The sequence below is a fragment of the Azolla caroliniana genome, unplaced genomic scaffold (assembly GCF_043228905.1).
Source record: "Azolla caroliniana isolate FFs.n. ecotype wild unplaced genomic scaffold, voAzoCaro1.0.p SCAF_18, whole genome shotgun sequence".
Lineage (NCBI taxonomy): Eukaryota > Viridiplantae > Streptophyta > Polypodiopsida > Salviniales > Salviniaceae > Azolla > Azolla caroliniana.
Genome location: NW_028230453.1, coordinates 16,809,280 through 16,836,724, shown reverse-complemented (window position 1 = coordinate 16,836,724; position 27,445 = coordinate 16,809,280). Strand labels below are relative to the sequence as shown.

Genomic DNA, 27,445 nt, shown 5'->3' with positions numbered 1-27,445 from the left:
ATGGCGGAGCACATGAATGCCTTCCAGGGGCTGATCCACCAGGAAACATCATTGGAAGTACCTCTCGCCGATGAGTTACTAGCGCTACTCCTGCTCAGTTCCCTCCCAGATAGTTGGGAGACGTTGGTTGTCACTTTGGGCAACACTGGGCCAGAAGGGAAACGGTTATCCCTAGCAAGAGTGAAGTCGAGCTTGCTAGATGAGGAGGCGCGTCAGAAAGATAAGGATACGAGATCCGACTCTAAAGCGCTCCATACCGAATCGGAACACAAAAGACAAAGGAATCGTAGTCCCCAGAACCGGGAGAAGTCGGGGACACGGTCAAAGTCAAGGGGGAGGCCTACATGCTTCTATTGCGGCAATCCGGGACACTTCCATAAGAACTGTCGGCATTTTTGAAAAGACAAGGAAACTGACGTACCGATTCGAAGCAGACACCGGACTGGAACGGTAAAGACCGGAGGGGGCCGGACTGGAAGGGAACGACGGCAATCGTGACAAGTGAAGAAGAGTTGATGCTCATCACCAAGGAGAGTGAGATAAACCTTGCCGGCGACGAGATGACCTGGGTGGTCGACTCCGGAGCGTCGTTCCACCTTACTCCGGACCGGAAATGCTTCTCATCCTACTCAACTGGTGATCACGGCTGTGTCCGGATGGGGAATGAAGGTACATGCCGAATTGTCGGCATAGGAGACGTGTGGTGGACAAAACCAACCGGATGCAAGCTACTGCTTAAGGATGTCCAACACATTCCGGGAGTTCGTGTGAACCTGATATCAGCCGGTCGGCTAGATGATGAAGGCTACAGGGATAGCATCCAGAACGGTGTTATGAAGTTCAGCAAAGGGAGCCTGATTGTGACTCAGGCCCGGAAGGTAAACTCGTTGTACCTGATGAATGCCCGGTTATGTCCGGAGGAAGTGAACGTGGCATCCGACACTGCTCGTGAGCTGTGGCACAAGAGGTTGTCACATGAGCGAGAAGGGGATGAACAGGCTTGTAGACGACAACCTCATTCCAGTGAAGAACGTGCACTTGGAGAAGTGCACTGATTGTCTGGCCGGTAAGCAAAACCGGACCTCCTTCTGACCAAGGTCACCGATGAGACGTAATGCACCACTTGAGTTGTTGCATACTGATGTGTGTCAAGTGGACACGAAGTCACATGCAAGATCGCAGTACTTCGTGATGTTCATAGATGACCACAGCCGGAAGTTGTGGGCCACACCGTTGAAGACGAAGGATCAAGTGCTATCCGTCTTCAAAGAGCTCCATGCGAGAGTGGAAAGAGAAACTGACCGGAAGTTGAAGGCGGTTCGAGCAGATAACGGAGGTGAATATTGGGGGCAGTTTGAGGATTATTGTCGCTCGAAGGGAATCCGGCTCGAATTTACCGTGCCAAAGATGCCGGAACTAAACGGGCTAGCCGAGAGGATGAACCAGACCATAATGGAGAGGGTTCGGAGTATGCTGGCGCATGCAAAACTACCCAAGAAGTTTTGGGTTGAGGCACTGTCGACGGCGACATATGTGATAAACAGATCACCCTCAGTACCCTTGGATGGAGACACGCTACAGATAGTTTGGACCGATAAGGAAGTGTCCTACCGGCATCTGAAGGTATTCGGGTGTCTTGCGTACGTGCATGTTGCTAAGGACCAGAGAGGAAAATTGGATCCAAAGACCCGGCCGTGCATATTCCTCGATTACGACGACGATGAGTTCGCCTACCGAGTGTGGGACCTGGTCGACAAGAAGGTATTCCGGAGTCAAGATATTATCTTCATGGAGGACAAGACGCTCGCCGACTGGGAGTCGGAAAGAAGATAATGAACTCCGAGTCGACTGGTAAGGATCAATTCTACGATGAGCAGACCCAACCGGCAAGAGACCGGTTAGCACTCGAGGAAGCAGCCGGTTACGGTGAGGATACTGAACCGGCAGAAGAAGAAGTAGAGGAAGCTAAAACCGGAACCGGCCAAGACCCCGAATCGGATTCGGATGAAGAGCAAATGGAGGAGCCGGTTACCGAAGCCCAAAGACGGAGATATCCTCTCAAAGAGAGAAGGGCCCCCCGGAGATTTCCGGATGCAGAGCATGTGCTGCTGACCGATTAGGGGGAGCCAGAAAGCTTCGAGGAAGCTAAAAGTGACGCCCATGGCCGCAAATGGTTAAGTGCCATGCAGGATGAGATGGATTCCCTGCATGAGAACCATACGTATGAATTGGTGGAGTTGCCAAACGGAAAGAGGGCACTCCGAAACAAGTGGGTGTACAAGTTGAAACCGGGAGATGCTGGCAAGCCCCCGAGATACAAAGCCAGGATTGTGGTGAAGGGGTTCCAGTAGAAGAAGGGCGTGGACTTGGATGACATATTTGCCCCGGTATTAAAGATTACCTCCATCCGGACGGTGCTGAGTATAGCGGCAAGCATGGACCTCGAGGTAGAGCAGCTGGACGTGAAGACTACATTCCTTCACGGTGACCTCGAAGAGGAGATCTACATGTAGCAACCGGAAGGATTCGTGGAGAAAGGGAAGGAGCACCTGGTTTGCCGGTTGAAGAAGAGCCTGTACGGACTGAAGCAGGGTCCCCAACAATGGTAATGGAAGTTCGACTCCTTCATGACCGATCAAGGGTACCACAAGATGCAGGCCGATCATTGCGTGTTTGTGAAGAAGTTCGAAGGAGGTGACTTCCTGATACTCCTTCTGTACGTGGATGACATGTTGATCGTCAGACGGGACCAAGCCAGAATACGGATGCTGAAGAAGGCTCTCAACCGAACTTTCGCAATGAAAGACTTGGGTCCGGCAAGACAGATACTGGGGATGCATATCATCCGGAACCGGCCAACGAAGCAATTGTGGCTGTCACAGGAGAAGTACGTGACAAAGGTGCTTCAGCGGTTCAACATGTTAGAAGCGAAACCGGTCGGATCGACACTCCTGGCAAACTGCAGATTATCCGGTAAGCAAAGCTCGAAGACGAAAGCAGAGAAGGCTGATATGATGAAGGTTCCATATGCCTCTGCTATCGGGAGCTTAATGTACGCAATGGTGTGTACCCGACCAGATATAGGATACGCAGTCGGAGTGGTGAGCCGGTTTATGAGCAATCCCGGCAAGGAGCACTGGAACGCGGTCAAATGGATACTCCGGTACTTGAAGGGCACTTCGAACATGTATCTCTGATTCGGCTCAGGTAAACCTCAACTTGACGGTTTTATCGATTCAGACATGTCGGCTGATGTGGATACGAGCCGGTCTACATCCGGGTATGTAATGATATATGCAGGGGAGTTGTTTCGTGGTAGTCGAGGCTGCAGAAGACGGTTGCGTTGTTAACCACGGAGGCGGAGTACATGGCAGTTGTGGAAGCCGGCAAGGAAATATTATGGATGAAGGACTTCATCGAAGATCTCGGTATCCGGCAAGATGAATACCGGCTCTATTTTGACAGTCAAAGTGCCATCCACCTTGCTAAGAATGCGGCCTACCATTCCCGGACGAAGCATATCCAGCGAAGGTATCACTGGATCCGGGAAAGAGTAGATGACTAGGAGTTCGCGCTGACGAAGATTCACACGGCCGAGAACGGGTCAGATATGCTGACCAAAGTACTAATACCCGACAAGCTGGATGCATGCCGGAAGCGGATCAGACTAGTAAGACATCCCATGCCGGAGTGAAAGGGGAGTTTGTTAGGAAACAAGTCCCTCCAGATGGGGTGTACCCGGCAAGCGCCGGATGAGGAGTACCCAGCTACGGAAGACCCGGTGAGAACCGGATGAGGAGTACCCGGCAAGAGCCGGATGGTGAAGGCCCGGTGAGAAGTGCTCACCGGATGAAGGGACATATTTGTAAATATGTTTGAGAGTCCATCGGGGCTATATTTGTTAATAGCCGAAAAGTCAGAACATATAGTTGTTGTCATTCTTGTTCGCGCTAGATTAGAGCGTAACAGTGTACACAGAGAGAGAGAGAGAGAGAGAAAGAGACGAAGAGTTTGTATCTCTGTTGTAATTGCCGGCTGTGGCGAGGACAGTGAACAAGAGGTCGTTGCCTCTGTGTTCATCTATTGTATATTGTTACATAGTGATAGTTAGCAGTCAGTGGACTGTCGTGGTTTTTCCCCGTGTTTGGGGTTTTCCACGTAAACATCTTGTGTACTGTTTTCTCCATTGTGTCGTGCATTCATTCCCATCTTTTTGTGTTTGATTCTAAGCTTGGTTGTGGCCGAGCGTTGTTCATCGGGAGCCTGTGTTCCTGTCAATGCGAAACCGGTCAGGTCGACACTTCCGGCAAACTGCAAGTTGTCCGCAAAGTAGAGCCCGAAGACAAAGGCAGAGAAGTCGGATATGATGAAGATACCATATGCCTCTGTCATCGGAATCTTGATGTACGCGATGGTGTGCACCCAACCAGATATCGAATACGCAATCAGAGTGATCAGTCAGTTCATGAGCAATCCAGGAAGAGAACACTGGAACACGGTCTAGTGGATACTCCGGGATTTGAAAGGTACCTCGAGTATGTGCCTACGGTTCGGCTCAAGTAAACCCCAACCGGAAGGCTTTACGGATTCGGATACCAGCTGGTCCACATCCGAATACATCATGACATATGCAAGGGGAGCCTATCGTGGTAGTCGAGGCTGCAGAAGTCCGTTGCATTGTCAACAATGGAAGCAGAGTACATGGCAACTGTGGAAGTCTGGATGAGGGACTTCATCGGAGAGCTAGGGATCCGATAGGAGGAATACCATCTCTACTGGGATAACCAAAGTGCCATCCACCTTGCTAAGAATGCGGCCTACCATTCCCGGACCAAGCACATCTAGAGAAGATATCACTGGCTTTAGGAGAAGGTAGAAGATCAAGACTTCGCACTGATGAAGATCCACACGGAGGAGAATGGGTCAGATATGTTGACCAAGGTGCTGTCAGCCGACAAACTAGACACGTGCAGGAGACCAATCGGACTGACAAGAAATCCCATGCCGGAATGAAGGGGGAGTTTGTTGAGAATTCAGTCCCTCCATATGGGATCCGGATGAACCAGATCTAGGGACATATCTGCAAATATGTTTCTGGTGTGCCTGTAAAGGCTATATTTGTAAATAGTCTTAAAGTCATATAAGTATAAATATGACTTAGGGCAATCACTTTTAGGATGATGTTGTTGTTAGTTGTATCATTTTTGTATAGAGATAGAGAGAGAGCGTGACCGAGAGTAATTGACCTAGTTTCTGATGACACCGCCAGTTGGTGAAGATACAGAGTTCGAGGTCGTTGACTCTGAGTCTCATATTGTACCCCCCTCCTCTTGTAGTCATAGTCGAAGTCTGTGGGCTCCCGTGGTTTTGTCCTATTAGGGTTTTCCACGTAAACATCTTGTGTTGTCTCTTTGGTGTAAGTGTACAAACCTCCACTTTTGTTTTGTTCTTTCATCAAGTGTAAGGCTCGGTTGTGGCCAAGCTCTATTTCGCATAGCACCTGCGTGGTTCTCTTGTACAAGGAGCATCGACTGTAAGTCGAAAAACGATGGCATACTCTCCCTTGTACAAACTGTTATCCGGAATGCTCCGAACTTCGACGCTAGGCCCCCAAGATAAACCTGCACCATTTCATCTTTCTCAACGGTTACGTTTATAGAGGAAACGGAGTCATAGATGTCTTTGATTAGAGCCGTATAATCGACCACCGACATATCCTTCTGTTGGACATTGCTCAACTTCTGTTGGAGTTATAGCTTCCAGGCCATGGTGCTTGCGGTGAAAATCTTCTTCCGGTTTCCCCAAGCTTCCTTCGGCATCTTGGCATCCCAAATATGGTTCAACATCTAATCGCCGACACTGGAAGCAAAGTAATAGATAGCCCTACTTGCCGCTTGTTCCCAAGCCGGGAAGTCCCTATGTGTCACATCAGGTGTTGTCGTTAGCTTCATCGACATAACTCCAGTAGTTATGCCCGAGCAGGTACTGGTGCATCTTGTACGACCAAGATGCGTAGTTGGATCTATCGAGCTTCTTCGTCAGGAGAGAGCTAGCCATCCCTCTATCCATTCTTACCTTTGTTTTTGGTTCTCTACCAGGTGTTAAGGTTTTTCTTCCAGTAGCTATGCCCGAGCAGGTATTGGTGCATCTTGTATGACCAAGATGCGTAGTTGGATCTATCGAGCTTCTTCGTCGGGAGAGAGTTAGCCATCCCTTTGTCCATTCTTACCTTTGTTTTCGGTTCTCTACAGGGTGTTAAGGTTTGTCTTTGGAAATCCTGTGTCGGTTGTAGAGCTTCTCAAACCTCGTGCTCTGATATCATGAAAAAGTTAATATGTGGAATCTTTGACAAAACCAGTTACACCGGATAGCAACAGAGAATAAACACAGGTTTAATGGAAGCTTAGAATACAAAGTTCACGGGAGATATAGAGAGAGTAGAATAGCATAAACTCAATTCAAAATAATAGCCCTTTGTATATCTACAATGTCCTACATAACAATTTTATACAAGTCCTTAGTAGTACTGACAAGTACTTCAATGCTCATACGCCTACGTACTAGGCTAGATTCGTAGACCCCCTAACGGCCTACCGGTGACAATCCGATTCGTCTCTCCAATCTGGCTTTTGGTTCTGGATACCAATCCGGCTTTGGCTTATTCAACCGATCCAGATCCGGTTGAGTCTATCCGCTCAACAATTGGCATGGGTTGTTGTTAAGAGTCTATTACTAATCAATAGACCAAATCAAGTAAAAAGGAAGAAAATAGATTGGATAGAAGAACCCGTTCCACCCGACCACCCCCGAGCTATGATCTAGACATAGCCAACCTACCACCGACGTCCCATACCGCCGGATATTAGGATGACTAATACCTTGGAAGAGATAAACACGATCGTCGAGACGAAAGCCTAGCCCGCACCACCGGTGTCTACGACAGCAGCCTTCCGACGTGATTCCTATGAGGGTAGCTAAGCCTCATATTTATACCTTTTCCTAGGCCCCTTGAATAGATGTGCCTTTCTAAAAGGCTCTCTATTCATTGGTTGTCTAAATCATGATAGTGCATGCACATATCATTCATTCTATCCAATCATTAGTCCCCTTTTTAATAATAGTGAACATACCCTTCACTAATGTAAATATTAGTGACCTACCCTCACCAACGTTATGTGTACATAACATACTCCCCTACTTCAAAAGATTGCACTCTTGCAATATAAAGTGAGGAAATTAGGTGTATGGAATCAAACATGCCCTAAGATACGAAACCCTAGGGTAGTTGACATGCACCTCCTCAAGACCACCACATATCCCTAGAATCGGCCAAGTAATGGCTAATTAAAGAGGAAAGTGGCATAGGTAAGTGACATATACCTCGTCAAGGCCACATCATCCCTTAGAATCGGCCAATTGATGGCTAATTAAAAAGGAAAGTGGCATATGTAAGCTACATATACCTTGTCAAGGCCACAACATCCCATAGAATCGGCCAATTGATGGCTTAATAGAGAGTAGAGTGGCATAGGTAGGCAACATACACCTCGTCAAGGCCACATCATCCCTTAGAATCGGCCAAGTGATGGCTCAATAGAGGGGAAGAGTGGTATACTCAACATCATATGTAAAACGGCCATGAGATAAGCGTGTGCGATTAGAGCAAACACGCTCGACCCAATGCACAAGAATAATTATTATCGTAAGAGTTCAAGAGAGGAGAGAGTGGGATATATATCGCAATATGCAAAAGGCCATGAGTTGAGTGTGTGCGATTAGTGCAAACACGCTCGGCCCGATGCATAATAATAAGTAAAATCGTAGCGTAGTAGGAGGTAGAAAGAAAGAGAATAAAACGTAATACCAATTTGATTCGACCATAAAGAACGCATAATAGAAAAAGAGAAGAGATCAAAAAAGAAGAATACCGGGTTTAGAGTGTTGTTTTGATCCTGAGAAGAGCATGACGAGCCTTGTTAGATCTTCCTCGCTCACACGCAAAAAACATCAAAACAACAAAAAAAAAATTGTTAGTAAAAGCTCTGATACCATTGTTAAGAGTCTATTACTAATCAATAGACCAAATCAAGTAAAAAGGAAGAAAATAGATTGGATAGAAGAACCCGTTCCACCCGACCACCCCCGAGCTATGATCTAGACATAGCCAACCTACCACCGACGTCCCATACCGCCGGATATTAGGATGACTAATACCTTGGGAGAGATAAACACGATCGTCGAGACGAAAGCCTAGCCCGCACCACCGGTGTCTACAACAGCAGCCTTCCGACGTGATTCCTATGAGGGTAGCTAAGCCTCATATTTATACCTTTTCCTAGGCCCCTTGAATAGATGTGCCTTTCTAAAAGGCTCTCTATTCATTGGTTGTCTAAATCATGATAGTGCATGCACATATCATTCATTCTATCCAATCATTAGTCCCCTTTTTAATAATAGTGAACATACCCTTCACTAATGTAAATATTAGTGACCTACCCTCACCAACGTTATGTGTACATAACAGTTGTATACAAGGATTTGCATTGAGTCATTTGCTAATTTTTATTGTCACATATACTTTGTTGGTCATGCTATCAAATCTTACAATTGAAGATGACATTGTGAGGTTACATCTTCTGTCTAGAGGACAACTAGTAATGAAAAATTTCGTGGTGTCATAATGTGCCATAGCCGAAGGTAGAAAGTGGATGAAAAGGGCGTCTAGCCACAATATTGATGTAAAAAAAGGGGTCTAACCACAATGTATCGAGTTGATGTAAAATATTGAGTTTTTAACATGAACTCGATACATTGTATCGAAGTCTTTGTTTTACTATTTAAATTATTGAGTTGCTAAATAAATTGTATATTTTCACAAATAATCTCTATTTTTGTAATGAATTTCTATTCTTTTCCATGATTTCCATTAAAAAAATTGCTTGATGGGAGTGTCTTTACTCCACAATTTAGTGTTTGTTTCTCATATTATTTAAGAAAATTCATTAATTTTTGCAATAGTTTGTATCTACCTGTCTCTTTTTGGCCTTTAGAGCCCTTTTCTAGACTTAATCTGTCTTTAAACATATAAGTTGTTAGAAATTACTTATTGGTTCGTATAATTGAGTTTCTCTATTATTATTTTTCGATCTTGCGCTTAGAAGGTCAACTGAAAATCAGGATAAGCGTACGGTCAAGAAAATTCATTTGAATAATTGAGGATCGCCTTTAGAATCTACCTAACATGAGGAAGCCATAGTCAAAGAGCAAAGAAATTTTGTTCAATAATGATATACCAAGATTGTGATAGTAAGAAGCTGAGAGAAATTAAAGATATTCTTGATTTTCCTGTATCATTTCTTGCACATCTTGAAAAAGTGCGGAAAGCAAAGGACTATTGTTTAGTGAAGGCATATGGTGTAGAAGATGGTGGCACTTTTAAGAAATTTGGCCACAAAAAGGATATCACCTGGTATTTATACTATAATGTCTATTGTGGTGATGTGGCTAAGATGATACACATATTGCCAACGAAGGAATACATATTATTGATCGTTGCCATAATAGCCAGATTTTGTATGGTTAGATCAACATACGATGATGAATCATTTATGTTCAAACAACTTGAGAAGATGGTGAAAGATTTTGCACAGACAATATTGAAAAGAATGGCGTGCTGAAGCAATATAGGAAAACCGAACAAAAAAAAACGCAGGTTTAATGGAAAGCTTAGGTTTTCACAGTACGCACAGGAGAGACAGAGAGACAGTAACACAAGAACTTAAATTTGAAAATAATACTCAATCTGTACATAGGATGTGCTCAGTGAGCACTTTTATACAAGCCCTGACAGTGGGCTGACACAAGTACTGACAGTACTTGATTGCTCATAAATGAACCTCGACACTTACTCCCAAAACTATTCCTTACGAGGAATATCTTTCTAACGGCCTTTCGGTCTACGCTCCGATACGGCCTTTCTACGCACCGGTCTGCGTACCGGTTTTATGCACCCAGTCTACGCACTGGTTACGCATCGTATTACGCACAAATGTTGAGCTTGTCTCTCAACACTCCCCCTCAAGCTCAACTTGAGGTTCCGCCTGCTCTGCAGGACCTACGCTCCGACTTCTCCTAGCTCCACGCCTCACTCGCGCTCCTCGGCATGTTCCACTCCGCGCGCTTCGACCCTTCTGGCCGGCTTGTCTGCTCCCACGGCCCTTCGCAGGTCCCATGTTGTCGCGGTGTTGGCGCTTTTCCTGCTGCCTTCTTTTCCGCTTGGCCCTCAATTGATTCAATGTATTTGAATCAAACATCCGAACCGACTCGGCTACCTCTGATTGGTTTTCGCTCTCGTCCGAGTTGGCTGTCTCCAACTCGTCTCCGGTCTTCTCGCCCTTGACAGCGTCATCTCCCCCATGCCTGGTTGGCTTTGGCTCTTTCTTTCGGCTGCTCCCCTTGTGTCCGCTTTCGGACTCTTCCGCAGATCCGCTCTCGGCTTCTTCAGCCGATCTGAGGTCTTTTCCGCTCCTTTCCTACTCCCTTTCATGGTTATCTGGGACGTTTCTCCCCTTCAAGTTCGGCACGTCGAGGTGACGCAACCCAAGCACACCCGAAAATTGCCACAACTTGTCCAAACCAATAGACTTGGTGAAGATGTCGGCGGTCTGCCGATTTGTCGGAACATATTGAAGTTCGACTTCACTAGAAAGGACACGATCACGGACAAAATGGTAGTGCACCTCAATGTGCTTGGTCCGTGTGTGGAAGACGGGGTTCTTCGTGAGTTGGATGCTGCTGAGGTTGTCGCAGTAGATCGTCGTTGGATCGGACACCTCCACCTGCAGATCCTTAAGTAGCCGCTTCAACCATATGGCTTCGCATGTTGCAACAGCCGCTCCTCTATACTCGACTTCGGTGCTCAACAGTGCAACTGTCGGCTGCTTCTTGCTACTCCACGCTATCGCGGCACTCCCAAGAGAGAACGCATATCCGGACGTGGATCGGCGATCGGCGACATTGCCAACCCAGTCGGCATCGGTGTAGCCGACCAACTGTGGGGCTGTATCGGTCCGATATAGCAGTCCGCAGTCCTTAGTGCCACTTACGTACCATAGTACGCGTTGCACACACTAAAGGTGCTCCTCGATAGGTCGCGCCATGAACTGACTAATCACCCCGACTGGATAACTGAGATCGGGTCGGGTGATTGTCAAGGAGATAAGGCTTCCGACAACTTGTCGGAACCTTGTCAGATCACAAACCTTGCCGGAATTGGGGCGAAGCTTGACAATTCTATCCAGAGGAGTCGAGACGGACTTACAATCTGTCATCCCTAATTTGAAGAGCATATTCAGCGCATAATGACGTTGGCTTATTAGTATGCCTTCGGGGTTGCGGATCACTTCGATCCCGAGGAAGTAATGAAGGTCCCCAAGATCCTTCATGTCGAATGATGCCGCAAGCTGGAGCTTCACGCGGTTGATTTCACCTAGGTCGGCGTCGGTGATGACCAAGTCATCAACATAGAGTAAAATACTGACCAGCCCGAGTTGACCTTTCCGAATGAACAACAAGGAGTCCGATTTGGACGTCACAAAGCCCATCCGATGCAGCCAATGCGTGATTTTCGCATTCCAGGCACGCGGGGCTTGCTTCAATCCGTAAAGGGACTTCTTCAATCAGCATATTGCCAACATGTTCGTTCCGGAGTGAAATCCGGGGGCTGTACCATGTACACTTGGTTCTCAAGATCACCTTGCAGGAATGCATTCTTTACATCCATCTGATGTAGGTGCCACCCCTTGGCCGTGGCTACCGTGAGCGAAACACGAACGGTCGTCATCTTTGCGACCGGCGCGAACGTCTGATCATAGTTGATGCCGTGTTTCTGCACGTAGCCTTTTGCCACTAATCGGGCCTTGTATCGGTTGACCGAACCGTCGGTGTTGTACTTGACTTGTACACCCACCTACATCCGATTGGCTTCACACCCTTCAGTGCGTCAACCAGGTCCCAAGTCTTGTTTTTCGCCAATGTGTGCATCTCTTCCTCCATCGCGGCGCGCCAATTTGCATCCTTCGCCGCTTCTGCGTAGCTCTCCGGCTCACGCACTTCCGCTACACGAGTTATGTACGCATAGTGATGCGCCATGTACTCGTTGTATCCGAACCGCACAACTGGGTTCTTTTGGCGGGTAGATCGGCGTAATCGGTCATTAGCCGATGTCGAGGTCTTCTCGGCCGACGCAGACTTCGTTCCTGAAGGCCCATCGCCGCTTCCCTCGGAGTCGGACTCGCGTCGGTCTGACTCATTCCTATCCGTGTCGGAATCCGACACCTTCTTCTTCCCTTTCTCTTCGCGCATAAGCCTTCTCCTCGGCTTCCTACGTGGGGAATGCACGGCCAAGTCTCCACTACTCGCCAGCTCTTCATCGGACTGGTCGTACCGACTCAGTCGTCCATTCAGTCCACTTAACCAAAATGAAATCAGACTCTCTTCGGGGGTCCCGATTTCAGGCTCAGCCTGAGGCACCTCGGCCTCATTGTCCTGATCGTCAGAACTCGTATTGGAGGTGAGATCCGAAGTCGGAAGCAAGTATCAAGGCGCGGACTCATCAAACACAACGTCGCGGCTCACGCGCGGTTGTTTGGTACGCGGGTTATAGCACTTATAGCCCTTCTGCTCGTCCGAATAGCCGACCAAGATACACTTCTCGGTTTTTGCGTCCAACTTCCTCCTTTTCTCCTTCGGCACATGTACATACGCAATGCTACCGAAAACTCGTAAGTGTCGCAAGTTCGGCTTTGTTCCAAAGTATAGCTCGTGCGCCGACACTTTTTCTCCGATCCGGTTCTGGATGTATACCGCGGTTCTTATCGCCTCGGCCCAATAGAACTTAGGCAAGCTCTTCTCCTCCAGCATTGCACGTGCAGCTTCCACAACCGACCAATTTTTCCTCTCGGCCACGCCGTTTTGCTCCAGCGTGTATCTACAACTGAATTCGCGCCGAATTCCCATCTGTTGTAGATAACCGTTGAATTGACCGGAAAAGTATTCTTTTCCGCCATCTGACTTTAGGCACTTGATCTTTCTTCTTGTTTCCGTTTCCACGAACCCTTTGAGGTCCCGGAAACAGTCGAAGACTTCGCTTTTCCTCTCAATGAGGTAGATCCACGTGTGCCGCGTGTAGTCGTCGATGAAGGAGACGAAATATCGGCTCCCGCCAAGACTAACGTTTTGTGCCGGCCCCCACACATCAGAGTGTATCAAGTCTAGCTTTTTCCGGCTCCGATTACGCTCGTTTGGGAAAGGAAGTCGGTGTTGCTTCCCAAGCTGGCAGGCTTCACAAATTTGTGCCTTCCGGCCACTAAATTTCGGCAATCCAAACACCACTTGTTTCGATTGCAGGTCTTGAAGCCGCTCATAGTTGACGTGGCCTATCCGTTTGTGCCATAAGTCAATGTCCGACTCGACTTTTTGTCCCTTCGTAAACATTGCGGTGCCACCGTTAGTAGAGTCGAGGATAAACATCCTCCCATCTCTGCGCCCTTGCGCAATAATATGGCCTTCTTCCTCAATGAAGCACCCAAGATGCGTAAATTGAACCTGCATCCCCTGGTCTACGATCTGCCCGACCGACGCCAGATTCTTCGTGATGGTCGGGACATGTAACACGTTCATAAGTTTCCCTTTCTGCCCTACATGGCTCAAGGGAACTTCACCGACATTCGCGATCGGATGCGGCGTGTCGTCTCCAGCTGCGACTACTCCTGGTTATGTCGGTTTCTCAAGGTATGAGAACCACTCCTTGTGGCACGTCATGTGGTTTGACGCCCCGGAGTCGACATACCACACCTCCTTTGATTTCGGGGCGGACTATTTCATTGAGTTTGCTTCATGTCTCGTCACGAAGACTGACCCTTTTCCGGCTTTTCCGGATCCTTCGGTGTAGTGCGATCGCTGCCGATTTCCTTTGTCGGTATGTCCGGAACCAGATCAGAACCAGACCTCTCCGACTCGGCGCGCTTCTTCCAGCACTCGCTCTCCCTGTGGCCTTTCTTCCCACAGTACCAGCATTCCGCGGCGGATTTCCCTTTCTGGTTCTCGTCGCCTCGACTCCCCCTGTTTTCGAAGGGTTCGGAATTGCTGTCGGCATCACTTCAATGCGTTCTTCCTTGATCCTGTCGGCCACTTCCATTGCGTACCGACTCGCCTCGTCCGCCACGACCACGGGACCTTTCTCCCTCCGTGTACAACATCTTGATTTCGGTGTGCGTGCTCGTCGACGCACCCGCGTGGTTCTCCTCTACCAGGAGCATCGACTGTAAGTTGAAAAAGGACGGTGTATTCTCCCGGGTACACACTGCAGTTCGGAACGCCCCGAACTTCGACGCCAAACCTCCGAGACAAACCTGGACCATCTCGCTTTCCTCGATGTTCACATCGATGGAAGCTAGGGAGTCGCATATGTCCTTAATCCTCAAGCTATAGTTAGCCACCGACAAATCGCGTGGTCGTAGGTTGCTCAACTCCTGTCGAAGCTGAAGCTTCCTAGCTGTAGTGCTCGCGGCGAAAATCTTCTTTAGATTTTCCCATGCACCCTTCGGCGTTTTTACATCCTGAACGTTGCTTAGCAGTTGTTCACCCACACAAGACGCAAAGCAGTATAGCACTCTGCTCGCCGATTGTTCCCACGCCGGGAAGTCTTTGTGTGTCGAATCGGGTGTTGTGTCATTTCCTCCATCGACATAGCTCCAGTAACCGTGTCCGAGCAGGTACTGGTGCATCTTGTAGGACCAAGATGCGTAGTTGGTTCTGTCGAGCTTCTCCGTTGAAAGCGAGCTAGCCATTCCTCTGTCCATCGGTTTTCTTGTTCTTCTTCGTTGGTTTTTCCTTCAAGCAAAGTCAGCTGCAGAGGTTCTCAACCCTCGCGCTCTGATACCATGAAAAGAATGGCATGCGGAAGCAATATAGGAAAACCGAACAACAAAAAACGCAGGTTTAATGGAAAGCTTAGGTTTTCACAGTACGCACAGGAGAGACAGAGAGACAGTAACACAAGAACTTAAATTTGAAAATAATACTCAATCTGTACATAGGATGTGCTCAGTGAGCACTTTTATACAAGCCCTGACAGTGGGCTGACACAAGTACTGACAGTACTTGACTACTCATAACTGAGCCTCGACACTTACTCCCAAAACTATTCCTTACGAGGAATATCTTTCTAACGGCCTTTCGGTCTACGCACCGATACGGCCTTTCTACGCACTGGTCTGCGTACCGGTTTTATGCACCCAGTCTACGCACTGGTTACGCATCGTATTACGCACAAATGTTGAGCTTGTCTCTCATCAAATATCCTTATAGAGAATTGTCGTATTCCATAGCATGGATCAAGGATACTCTATAGCACAGGCCTTGAGATCTCATTGCCATGGGATAGAAAACCTTCCTTAGCAAGAAATATTTATCTTACGTGGAGAGTTTTGATTTTCCCATCAATACATTCTACTTAATATTGATATTTGTCATTTAAAATTTTCTGCAATGAAGGAGATTGGATACTAAATTTGTTCTCCAGCTCAAGTAAATTATTATAACTTTGTTTGCTATGCCTTCAGAAATCATTATAGTTTATGTTTAGCTAAAGCAATATTCATTATAGTTCTACATCCTAAAATGCATATAAGACATTTGAACATTTCACATCCTAAAATACTTATAATATGGATGTCGACATTCACTTATTCTATAAATTAATGTAAGTGTGTATCATGATGTTCTATTTCAAATTGTAATTATTTACGATTATGGATTCATAGATTGAGTAATCGTCTACGATTATCACATTCAGGATAGGTTTCTCTTTTCTTTTCTCTCATCTTCATCTTCTTCTTCTATCTTCATATGGTAGTCAAAGTCAGGATAGGTTTCTGTCTTCTTTTCCCTCTTCTTCTTCTTCTTCTTCGTCGTCATCGTCATCTGTACTATTCTTCCTTCTTTTTGCTTCTTTTTCACTAAAATCTTTTTTTTCTTTTGCTTTTTGTTGGGGTTTTACTTATAGTTTTTTTATAAATACGTATTATACCTGCTTTTTCAAATGTACGTTAAATACCGTATTGGACAAATGTACATGATATTTGATAGAACAACATTGAGGTATAGTACGTACTATACAAATTATGAGGTACTATACGTATTTAAACGTTAAATACGGGTACGTAAACAACCATGATTCGGATAAATCCAGATACGGCAAGGCCGGACAAAGGAACCGGGAAAGCTCACACTACGCTGAGGGATCAAAAGTATGCGGAACCGCTAAGACCAAAAAAGGGCCAACCTTTGTGATGAAACACAAGGCGAACTCGATGAAGGAGACCACTTCCAGATCTGAGGAAGTTTGGTACGTTGACTCCGGATTGTCTAACTACGTGACTAGTCATGAAGAGCGGTTCTCGTTTCTAGAGAAGCTAGAGCAACCGAGAGTTTTCAAGACCGGAGACAACACTCCTCACCCGATCATGCATGTCAGAGAAGTTCCCTTGAGTCATGTCGAACAAAAGGGGATGCTTATGAACGTGTTGCACGCCCCGACAATCACAAAGAGTCTGGTGTCGGTCGGACAACTCGTTGACCAAGGGATGCAGGTGCGGTTTACGCACCTTAGGTGCTTCATTGAGGAAGAAGGTCGGATAATTGCGTTTATGCTATTCTACTCTCTCTATCTCTCCCTAGAACTCTGTATTCTAAGCTTCCATTAAACTTGTGTTTAATTTCTGTTGCTATCCGGTGTAACCGGTTTTGTCAAAGCTTCCGCCTATTAACGTTCACACACTTAAAAACGATGATGAGCGAGTGTCATTAAATTATATGAGGATTAAAGCCTTAACATTTTCCATCTGCATCCCATGAACTTATTCCTCCATTAGCTGGTGAACCTAGGGAGCTTATTGATTTTGTCGACGAGCTATTTGAGGACCCTATCATTGCTATCCTATGTGGAGTAGATACTACTGCACAAATGTTGTAGGGGAGTTCTCAAAAGGAAGAAGAGGAGAGCAGTGTGGATACCCTGATAACTATGTGATATGTTCAAATTGATATATTAATGTTCACGTCTAAGTTTGATAGTTTTGATAGTTTAGGAATATTGCCTACATTTTTGGAGTTGTGAATTTATCAAAACGGTTTATTAATATTGTCTACATTTCTTGAGTTGTGAATTCAAGACGTTCTTGGTTTCAAACATACTCCCTATTTTCATCCGCAATTCATCTGCAGCTTTGGTTTCATCACCAAAGTTGTTATATAGACTCATGTCTATGAAGCCTCGTATGTATGCAATGGTTTTTAAATGCATGACTTCCCAAGTCGATACATCTATTCTCTCTGGTTTGTCCGGACCAAGTTGTACATGCACCCACAAGTCCTTGCATAACAACATGTCCCTCATTTGGGACTTCCATAGGGAGTAGTTGGATCCAGTCAACTTAATCATCCCACCTAATATGAACCTCGGCTCTAATACCACTTGTTAGGAATAATAGGCTGAATCGAGATTAGCTTCAATTTCCAGCACAGTATATAGATTAGACGCAACGGAAACAACAAAAATAGAGTACACCAGATAGTAACGTGGAAAACCCAAAACGGGAAAAACCTTGGGAACCTTAGGTTCCGAAACAAATTCACTATTTTCTGAGTACAGGTGTTGACAACCTCTAGAGATTACACTAGAGGAATATACATATATCTCAAATCTACAACCTTGGTTACAATCCTCACCCTACTGGGTGCAATGTACAACAAAGAAACATGATGAAAATAGAGAACGAGTAAACCTAGTACAAACTGACAAAAGAGTTGTTGATGACTCTTTGGCAGTACGAGTAACACCTCACACGATCTTCATCTTCACATCTGCAGCATGCTCTTGCTCTTGATCGCCACTTCTTCTTTGTCTCTCACATTGTCCCTTCGTCTTCATAGAAGCTTCGCAACACTCTCTTGCACACCTCTTCTTCTCAAATCTGTTTTTCTCTCTGTGTATTCTGTATTCAGAGTTATCTCTGTTCTCACTGTTGTATCTCACCATTCTGTATGTGTCTCCACACTTATATAAGCCTTATTGTGCAACGCTATATTTGTATCTGCATTCACACACACGCACACATAAAAAAAACATCCATATGCATATGTATATAGTTATGAATAAATATAACTATTACCTGAATGCCAAATCGGCACCCAACCGGATTGGCACTCAACCAATCTGGCGCTCAATCCAAATCGAAATCTAGCCAATTCGACACTCAGTCGGCTCCCAATTAGCTATAGACATTTAGTTGGCCCTCAAATAATTGGGATGGTAGGAATGAGTATTTAATAGGGGTGCAAGTTTTCAACATGAGGGTATCCATTGGGAATTCACATGGAAAACTCTCAATTAATTGAATGAATTGGCAGTAAGTTGAAGGACAAGTTTATCTATAGGAAATCTTAATCATGCTTGTTTCATGTGCAACTTAAAGTGGTGCAATGTATTTTGGAACATACGGTTCTATAAATTTGTTTATCATGATCATTTTGTTGGACTAAGAAAGAGGTTTAAGAGATGTTGCAACCTTTTTAGTTAATGTTGTGACAATAAACGGAGAATATGGGAATTACATGGATTTCATGGAATCATTTGGCTACTCCCAAGCGACAAGGTACTTCAATGATAATGAACTTGGATATGCATTTGGCTACTCCCAAGCGACAAGGTACTTCATTGTTTTCAATTACTATGAGATATTTGTTACCAAGAGCAAGATGCAACATTTTATTGCAAAAAAAGGATTGGCATAAAGAAAAACGAGAAACAAGGCTTCATGTTGGCAGTTGCTCAATGCACACATTCCTCTTAAACTTTGACATGTTATATGCATCAACCAGTTGGTAAGACCTTATAAGCAAGGAAAGACACTTCAATCATTTCTTTTGGTTTAGGGTTCTTGGGTTGTGGTTGGTAACGGAATATCAAAGCCTGTTAGAGTTTGATAATGCTAAAAGATGGTTACGTATTCCGATACGAGAATTTGGTTTTACTTGTCAAAACTAGCGAAGTATGCATTGTTACAAGAATGTTTGTCTATGTAGACAAAGCATCAAAATTGGGTGAATGGGTGTTTGAAGGTTGGTACAAGACTGTCAATAATAAGTACTAATATTTTGTATCATCATTCAATATAAATCACTTTCATGGCTCTCTTCTAAAGCACAAAAAGAGTGTCCAATATACGCAAGTTTGATGTAGTGTGGTTGAAACTATTGTGGCATAGTTGGTATTTGTAATGGACATTTTGATCCAAGCTAAGATAACTTGGGGCCTTTATTTAGGCTCTCTATCCTCAAGAGGAGAGATGTGACATCAAAAGCAACGTTTCTTTGGTCTTGTTCGATTGGAAGACAATATACTTACATGCTATTTGGAAATATTTATGGAGAATATGGAAAGTTTTGTCTTCTTGTTATCCTATGGCTAGACAACGAATCTTTAGCCATTATGTGCAAAATGCACCAAAGGATGAGATGGAAATCATGTTCAAATGTTTAACATATTGGAGTTGGCAGCATGATTGGAATATGTGCAATGCTTTCGTGTTTGATGGTGGACATGGGGTAAATCTATATATTAGAAAGTTAAAAGGAATACTTATATGCCAACAATGGATGGTAGAGCACATGCAGATTGTTTCATCATGTAGGTATTCAACTTTTTTTATGGCATCGAGGAATGTCCCTCTACCTATGTAGGGAGGGCAACATATTGTAATGGTGGGTTTTTACATACAATTAATATAATTGTGTGGTTTACCAAGAGAGGGAGAATACACAATGTTGCCAAAGACAATTATATTAAGCAAACTCTAAGGGATTATCATACAATGTTCAATCAACAAAAAATAAAATAAAAGAGTTGGTTTACATACTATGTGGTGGTAGAGCATTTGGCATAATCCCTAAATCTCTCTCTTTATTTGTTGGTAGTTTTCATTGTAGGATCAAAGTCACAATTTTGAGAGAATTGAAGTTCTATCCTCACCATAAGCTTAGCCTAATCCTTTCGTTCTTCTTGTAGAGAGCTTACTAATTTATCTATCTTCTCTCTCTTTATTGCACATGACGTTTTTGCATAGTAGTTCGTATCCATCTGTTGTGGATTTTAATAATATATCTTCTCTCTCTCTCTCTGCTTTTCTTAATCTTCTCTTTCTTTTCTTAATCTTCTCTCTCTCTCTATTGCACATGATGTTTTTGCGTCATTCAAAAAACATTATGCATAGGTGGAAATGGTTATTCATACTCATAAAGAGAGAAAGATAGATAGAAACTTTAAATCAAAATTGTATTCATGTGCACGAGGGAGGCGAAGATATATAAAGACTTGAAAATGACATAAAATTCCCGCAATATAGTGTCTGATATGACATTCCTACATAGGCCATTACTTGCAACTTGCTCAATTCTATCCTAAATATGTTGAGAAATGCTATATGTAATCAATGGGTAAAACAATGTTTGTCTCTTCTTTATTTTTTTCCTATTAAAGCTCATAATTCATATGGACAACTTTTGAGGTTTCATGCAAATGTCTGATCTAATGGACAAAGTCACTGAATTTATCAAAATGAGGAATGTGGAGTGGGGAGGATTTCAATGTCAAGTGATACAAAATAAATGGTTGGATCAATGACACATGTACACAAGCATTCGTGCAAGTGCTCGGGAGTAAATCGTCAAAAACAAAGGTAGGTGTGTTTTCAATAATGTATGAAGGAGTGGGAGTCCGAGAAATGGCTTACATAATCCAAGGTGTTAGAGATTCCTCGAGGCAGATAGGACAAAGAAGTCAGAATACATGGCCCCCACAATCCACTATGTGTCTGAGGGTTTCCACAAGCCCTTTTTTGTCCCCTTCCCTATATGGACATACATGATGCATACATACATATACATTTGTGTACTCACAAGGTTGACTTTTTTAAATCAATCTCTATTGACATCCATTGCACCTCACCGGTTCCCCTTGTTGTCATTACATGTTTATGTGTGTAATGAGAAATACATTTGCTCCCTTGCTTCGAAAGGTTTTCCCTTTGTCGTTAAGCGATCCGACCCCCATTCATTGCAATATACCTCCTTCGCTCCGCTTGGTATTTGCATTATTAGTTTTCTCAAATCACATCAATCCACCTTCTCTCTAATCATTGTCTCATTTGGAAACATTCCTCTATGTTACCATATTTTTAATTAAGCAATAATTAGCACATCCAACAATTGCAAGATTGTGTCATAAGAGTTTAGGAGATTAGTCTTCAAAAAAATGACTTCTACATGGAGCTCTTCAAATGATCTTCCTATGGCGGAGCTCTTCATCAAATAAGCCAGCTTGATCACCCAAATTTGGGGAATCATTCTATTTTTGGCTCAAAACAATAAAACAAACAAATTAGAGGTTTGTGCCTTTAGATCTATATCTATGAGATATCTATAATATGACCGTAATCTAAAATATAATATATGTAAATTTCTTTCTGTCTGGTTGTAGCCTTTTTTGGTTTTGGTAGAGTATTTCCAAAGGAAGAGATAAATTTTTTGTTGGGATTGAGAGGGAACTTTTGCTTCCTCAGCAAGGATGAATGTTTTTGGGCATCTAATAATCAATCAAAAGCCTTCTACTCAAGCCGATAATCTGCTTACTTTTAAGCCAATTAATTACATACTTAAGCCAATTAATTACATATTTTAGCCCAAAAAGAGTCCCTGAACTTCTTTGACATTTTGCTAACCATCCTACTACAGCTATCATGTTATTCAACAACATCTCTACTTAATTCTTGGGTTGGTGGTTTTGTTCCTTTTAATCATGGATTAATAATTCTCTCTAGTCACTTATGTATCAAGATTTAAAGAGACCTAAAATTTAGCATCCTCACTCTGATTATTGTACAATAACATAAACCCAAGGATCAAAATCACCCACAATCGTTCTGATTTTGGTTTTAATACTATCAATTTAATTATTTTATAGATTAATCCACATAAAATCCAATCATTTAAATCGCCACAATTGTTCTGATTTTGTGTTTTAGATATTTCCAAATGGTTTTTTAGATTATTGTACAGAAAACCCAACAATTAAAACTATACATATGTTCAGATTTCTTTCTTAAATAGTACTGAAAACATTTACATTATTGTACAGAAAAAACCCAATAGTTACAATCATCTAATTGTTCAGCGGTTTTTACCAAAAAACCCAAACATTGTTTAGATTTTTACTAGAACACCCAATAATTAAAATGGGGAGGAGGGGGGCAAAAAGTCTATGAATTGTGTGTGTTTTTGTATGAAAATGAAATCATAAGCAATAATTCTATGAATTGTTTTATGCATAATTTAGAGAGAGAGATAGAGACAAGGGAAAGAATGAATTGGATTGGAATTGAGAAGATAATATACTGTTTATAGGATTTATAGTATAGTCTGAATATGGCTTCATCAACATCATCATCATCAAAGCAGAGGCTAAGATGGACACCAGAGCTGCATCAGCGCTTCCAAGATGCTGTGGCTGAGCTTGGAGGACCAGACAGTAAGCTATTTCCTCTCTCTAGCTTGTCGATCCCTATTTTTTTAACCATTTTCCTCCTTCTGGGTTTTAGGGTTTTTATTTTGGGTATTATTGTGGTCTATGTATATATGGTTCTGATGATGAACAAGCCATAGTAAGGAATAGATTTTAATTCCTGAGTATGATTACTAATGTGTGTGTAATATGTATGTGTGTCCTGTCTCTGGACAACTCGTCGGTTCGACTCTATGGTGTCGGATTTGAGACTTATACCAACCAATAAGATTATTTAAGAGGCCCTCGGACATAAACCAAACCATTTAAGAGATCACGAATTTATCTGTTCGATGTAGTCTTGAGCGCGCGTTTGACACTTGTGAGTGATGACGAGTTTTCCGATAGTTCAGAAGGTTTAAGTTAGATTATGCCTGCTCTACGATCTATTCACCTTGATTGGAATAATTGTGGCAGTTTACTAGCAAACATAATCCCAATGTTGTTCATAATATTGCATTTGAAAGGGCAAGGGCATTTGCTTACTAACTATTCGGTAGGGTAGGGTTATGTATGGGAATTTTGTGGATACTATTGAATCACACAACATGGATCCAATATAAAACAAATATTGCTACGTCCAACCTACAAAAGTGAAGATTAATGCAATCCTAGCCTACGACGCAATAGATGTAATAGACAAGGTAAAGTCTCTAACGTGTTGTTTAGACTAAGTGACATAAAGGTAACTCCTCCGAGGACAAAGATGCCCTTAGAGCTTGGTTGTGAAAAGAGTGAAATCAATTTTCTTTTACAACAATGTACATGTTGTGGTACTCTATGGATATCATCAAACAAAAACCCATTTCTCATACTTCAATTGTAACATAGGCCCCAATATTTAACATAGTCAAACACATGCTTATATGATGGGAAGGGTAACAAACCCATTGAAAAGGTGACAATGGTTTTCCAATAAACAAAGCCCACATTCATGACATAACAATCACGGTTTATTGACTCTAAGGCAAGTAAGGAATCAATGGCTCACATCCTTCTCAAGTCATTGTATAGAAAAAATTTATCCCATTTCAAATGTCTTGGCATTTTAAAGCCACCATGAGAGGTAGCTCTACCACCATTGCCTACCAAAGAAACACTTTTGCACAAAATGGAACACATTGAGCTTGCCATTACATCCAACACTTGATGCCACCATCATATACATTATATGGTAATGTGTCAGATTATGCACAAGGAATATTCATTTTTGTCTATGAAATAATCAGCCTTTCCACTTTGCCTATACAACCAAGTTTGGAATCATGGCCACTAGAATAGGGGATGTTGAAAACTTATTGTGAGATATGATTATATCCGAGAGCTATATGAAACCTTGTTTGGATTATTATAAAGACCATGACCTACCTACATTACTCTAAAATTGCATTTTGTACAATTATCCAAATGCAAAATCCCTAAGCACACAAATAATTAATATGCAATCATCGCGTTAGCAATGGCCACTTGACCAATCTAATCCTTGTTGTTAGGGCAAGACCATGTGTTGACATAATTATTTTGAGCATTTCAATAGCTTAGCACTTTTGATAGTGTGCCATCATGAAATTTTATCGTTGTTTCCTATGGCATCTACCATTATTTTTTATAAAATCGAATGATATATTCATCCAAGCTTGAGATCTTACACACGTTGACAAACACATGCACGCCTTTTTAGGGGTTGAACTTTGGCAATTATATGTTTTTTCCAAATTTAGTTGGATACACGAATAACTCAATGAAACCCAAGTCATCCCTAGTCTCAGTTGTTTGTTCCTCATTATATTCTTTAGTAGAAAAGCCGGATCGATTAAGTTATTTTGGTTGTCCATGGTAGCACTGACAAAAATCATTATTGCCCAAACCACATTGACTATTATTGTACCAAACACACTTCATAGTGCCAATACACAAAATTATCTAGAATTGTATGTGATATCCAAGTCAACTTTGCAAGAGTGAGATAGGGTAACCTATGTGGTGACAAACATTACACTCTATCTCCATGTGCGTGTGTAAAGTAGATATTGAGACTTAGGAAGTCTGCATCACTAGCCACTTAGGGGACAATATTTCTTATATGGTTGAATCTACATGGCCTATTGGATCCCCTTTGCAAAACATGATCCACATTTTTCTAATCAATAATCTTCAAAACATCGACATCTTTCAAAGAAATGCCATACCTTTTAAAACATTAGCATATCCTTACCTTATGAAGCATCAACAACTGGTTTCTTGAAAACCCTACATCTTGGCTGAGAACAACTAAGTGTAACATATTATTGGACAAGTTAATAATACGTTGAATGGAATTATTAATCAATGCAAATGAATGGATTAAGATAGTTAACAAAGGGTTTGGGATAGAATATAAAAGGAAAGCACTTATCCATGGTTTATTATGTATTGTGATTATATAGGAGCTACACCAAAAGGCATACTTAAAGTGATGGGAGTACCAGGTTTAACAATCTACCATGTCAAGAGCCATTTGCAGGTAATTTACTAATAAATTATGACCATGCCTATGTGTGTAGTAAGCTACATCACCAATTCCCATGCAATACTAGCTTACATTGGTTATACATTCATTTGGCAGAAATTTCGACTCGCAAAGTACATGCATGATGCAAATCAAGTTGGTATGTATGTTGATGCCAATATGGCCTTGAAATAAACTTTTAATCAGTTGGTAATTGTGTATCGGTGTCAACACACAATAAGTTTCTTCTTTACTACTACCAAACATTTCCTCTTTTGAAAAATCAACAGGAAAGTTTGACAAGAGAAAGAGCTTGGAAATGGTTAATATGGAAGTGGCGGATCAATCCGGACCATCGTAAGTTCATAAATGTGCATCGTATATGTGATTATACATATTCATGTACCACTTGTGATTTGGAGCATAATTCATATTTATGTTGTCCACGAATTGTAGGGGTATGCATTTAACAGAAACTCTCCAAGTGCATATGGAAGTTCAAAGACGATTGCAAGACCAGCTTGAGGTATGTTTAAATATTAACATCACCTACATGATGATAAATTCACTATATCTGAATAATGATATGTTGTCACCTTCATATTATATGGTCAACATGCTTCATATTGTACAAATCACGACTGACTATCACGACTGAACGTGTTTCCACATTGATTTGCATTTTTAGGATTAATATATGCATTTTCATTCACAATCTTAATCGTACACTTCATATATTTTGATTGACATTCTTTATATCATACAATTGCATTAAACATGATGACTAAGCAAAACCTTTCCACATCATTGTGCGTTTTTGTGATTAAGTTTTCATTCACATTGGTAATCATCACTTTGAGTTAGACATGTACATGTATTATGTTTTTATGTCAAATCTTCTTTATTATTCACCTTTTTATGCATTTCGCATAATATATGAATGAACATATGGATTTATCTTGGGAACAACCTTCTCTTGCATAGGTACAAAGGCAACTACAACTAAGAATAGAAGCTCAAGGGAGATATTTACAAAGTATTATAGAGGAGCAAGAGAGAATCACCAAAACTATGGACAATATTGAACCAGGGAAGAGTAATGGCAAATTATCTATGGTTCCATTCAATCCATTAATATCAGAGTGCTCACCTGGTCCTGAATCAATAATTGAAGAGGGGGCTTGCGATAATTCATCTCCTGAATCATCCCATGCATTCAACAGTTCTGAGAATACAACATTAGGGTCATCAACCAATACTAGAATTTCAAACACCACCGTGGATGGTAGTTCGAATAGTTGTTGTGATGACCAACTTCCCCTTGTGTATCATATACCAACACATATATTGCAAATGAGTGGATCCCAAGATCATCACCCTACAAAATCATCCCATTTGGGGAGTTACAATAATTTAAAGAGAGGGGATGTGTATGTAGATTATGGTCAAAAGGCTTCAAGTTTTCACAACACATTGAGTAATGATCACCATGATGATCTATGGCATGATGATGAGCTTTATCACCTTGGACAACAAAGATTTTGATTTTTTTTACATGATTGTACTAAGAATGATTGCCTTGCCACACAACAAAAAGAGGAACTAAGACTCAAGATTACACATATAATTATCTCAGTGGCAAATGTCAATATGAGATAACATTAGCACACTCTAAAAACTACATGCCTTGGTGAGAAGTATTATAAACAATATTTGTGATTATATATGTACTCATGTTGAAAATTTGCATGCTACAAATTGACAATACCATCGAAAAGGTTTATGTTCTTGCAAATGGATCTTCATTCACAAAAAATTATATGTGGTTTTTGTATGTCAATACTATGAAGGGGATATGTTCATATTAATGCAGTAGTGAAAGCTAATGTCGTAAATCCTATAAAACTTCATCTAGACACATTAACTTATACTACTAAATTTTCGTAACTCAAATTTTAAATATGGAAATAAAATGTAGTGGTGCAAAGCCTAGTACAATTAAACTTGATCCTCCTAGATTAAGGACCAGTGCTAAGAGTTCATCTTAACAACAAAGTTTTTTGAGACACTTAATTGACTTACACTACATCATGTCATCGAATTTATGGAGTAATGCATAATATTTGGGAAATTATGGCATGTATAATGCTTATAAATGCATAACAAATAAGCATACATGTTTATTTATTCTTTTTCTCGGGAGAAAACTTATGGGAAAATGCTAGAAGATAAGAAACATATAACATAAGGAAAAAAGTATACACAAGGAGACCTGATAG

The 27,445-nt window shown here is 42.4% G+C and overlaps 1 protein-coding gene across 1 annotated transcript; it reads left to right on the top strand.

Moving 5' to 3' along the window:
• Positions 1 to 21,046: 21,046 nt before the first annotated feature.
• Positions 21,047 to 26,931, top strand: LOC147852539 (protein PHR1-LIKE 1-like). The gene is made up of 7 exons (XM_087334158.1): positions 21,047 to 21,505; positions 22,531 to 22,645; positions 25,105 to 25,181; positions 25,284 to 25,326; positions 25,457 to 25,523; positions 25,623 to 25,692; positions 26,151 to 26,931. Exons 2-7 carry the CDS (start codon positions 22,543 to 22,545, stop codon positions 26,709 to 26,711), a joined length of 921 nt encoding a protein of 306 aa, XP_087190284.1. The 5' UTR covers positions 21,047 to 21,505; positions 22,531 to 22,542; the 3' UTR covers positions 26,712 to 26,931.
• The last annotated feature ends 514 nt before the right edge of the window (positions 26,932 to 27,445 follow it).

Bases quoted from the DNA above. Each gene is read 5' to 3' on its own strand.
- LOC147852539 (XM_087334158.1), top strand. From the start codon at position 22,543: ATGGCTTCATCAACATCATCATCATCAAAGCAGAGGCTAAGATGGACA. The intron at 25,182-25,283 runs GTAATTTACTAA...TTCATTTGGCAG, and splicing joins ATGTCAAGAGCCATTTGCAG to AAATTTCGACTCGCAAAGTA. The intron at 25,327-25,456 runs GTATGTATGTTG...AAAAATCAACAG, and splicing joins GCATGATGCAAATCAAGTTG to GAAAGTTTGACAAGAGAAAG.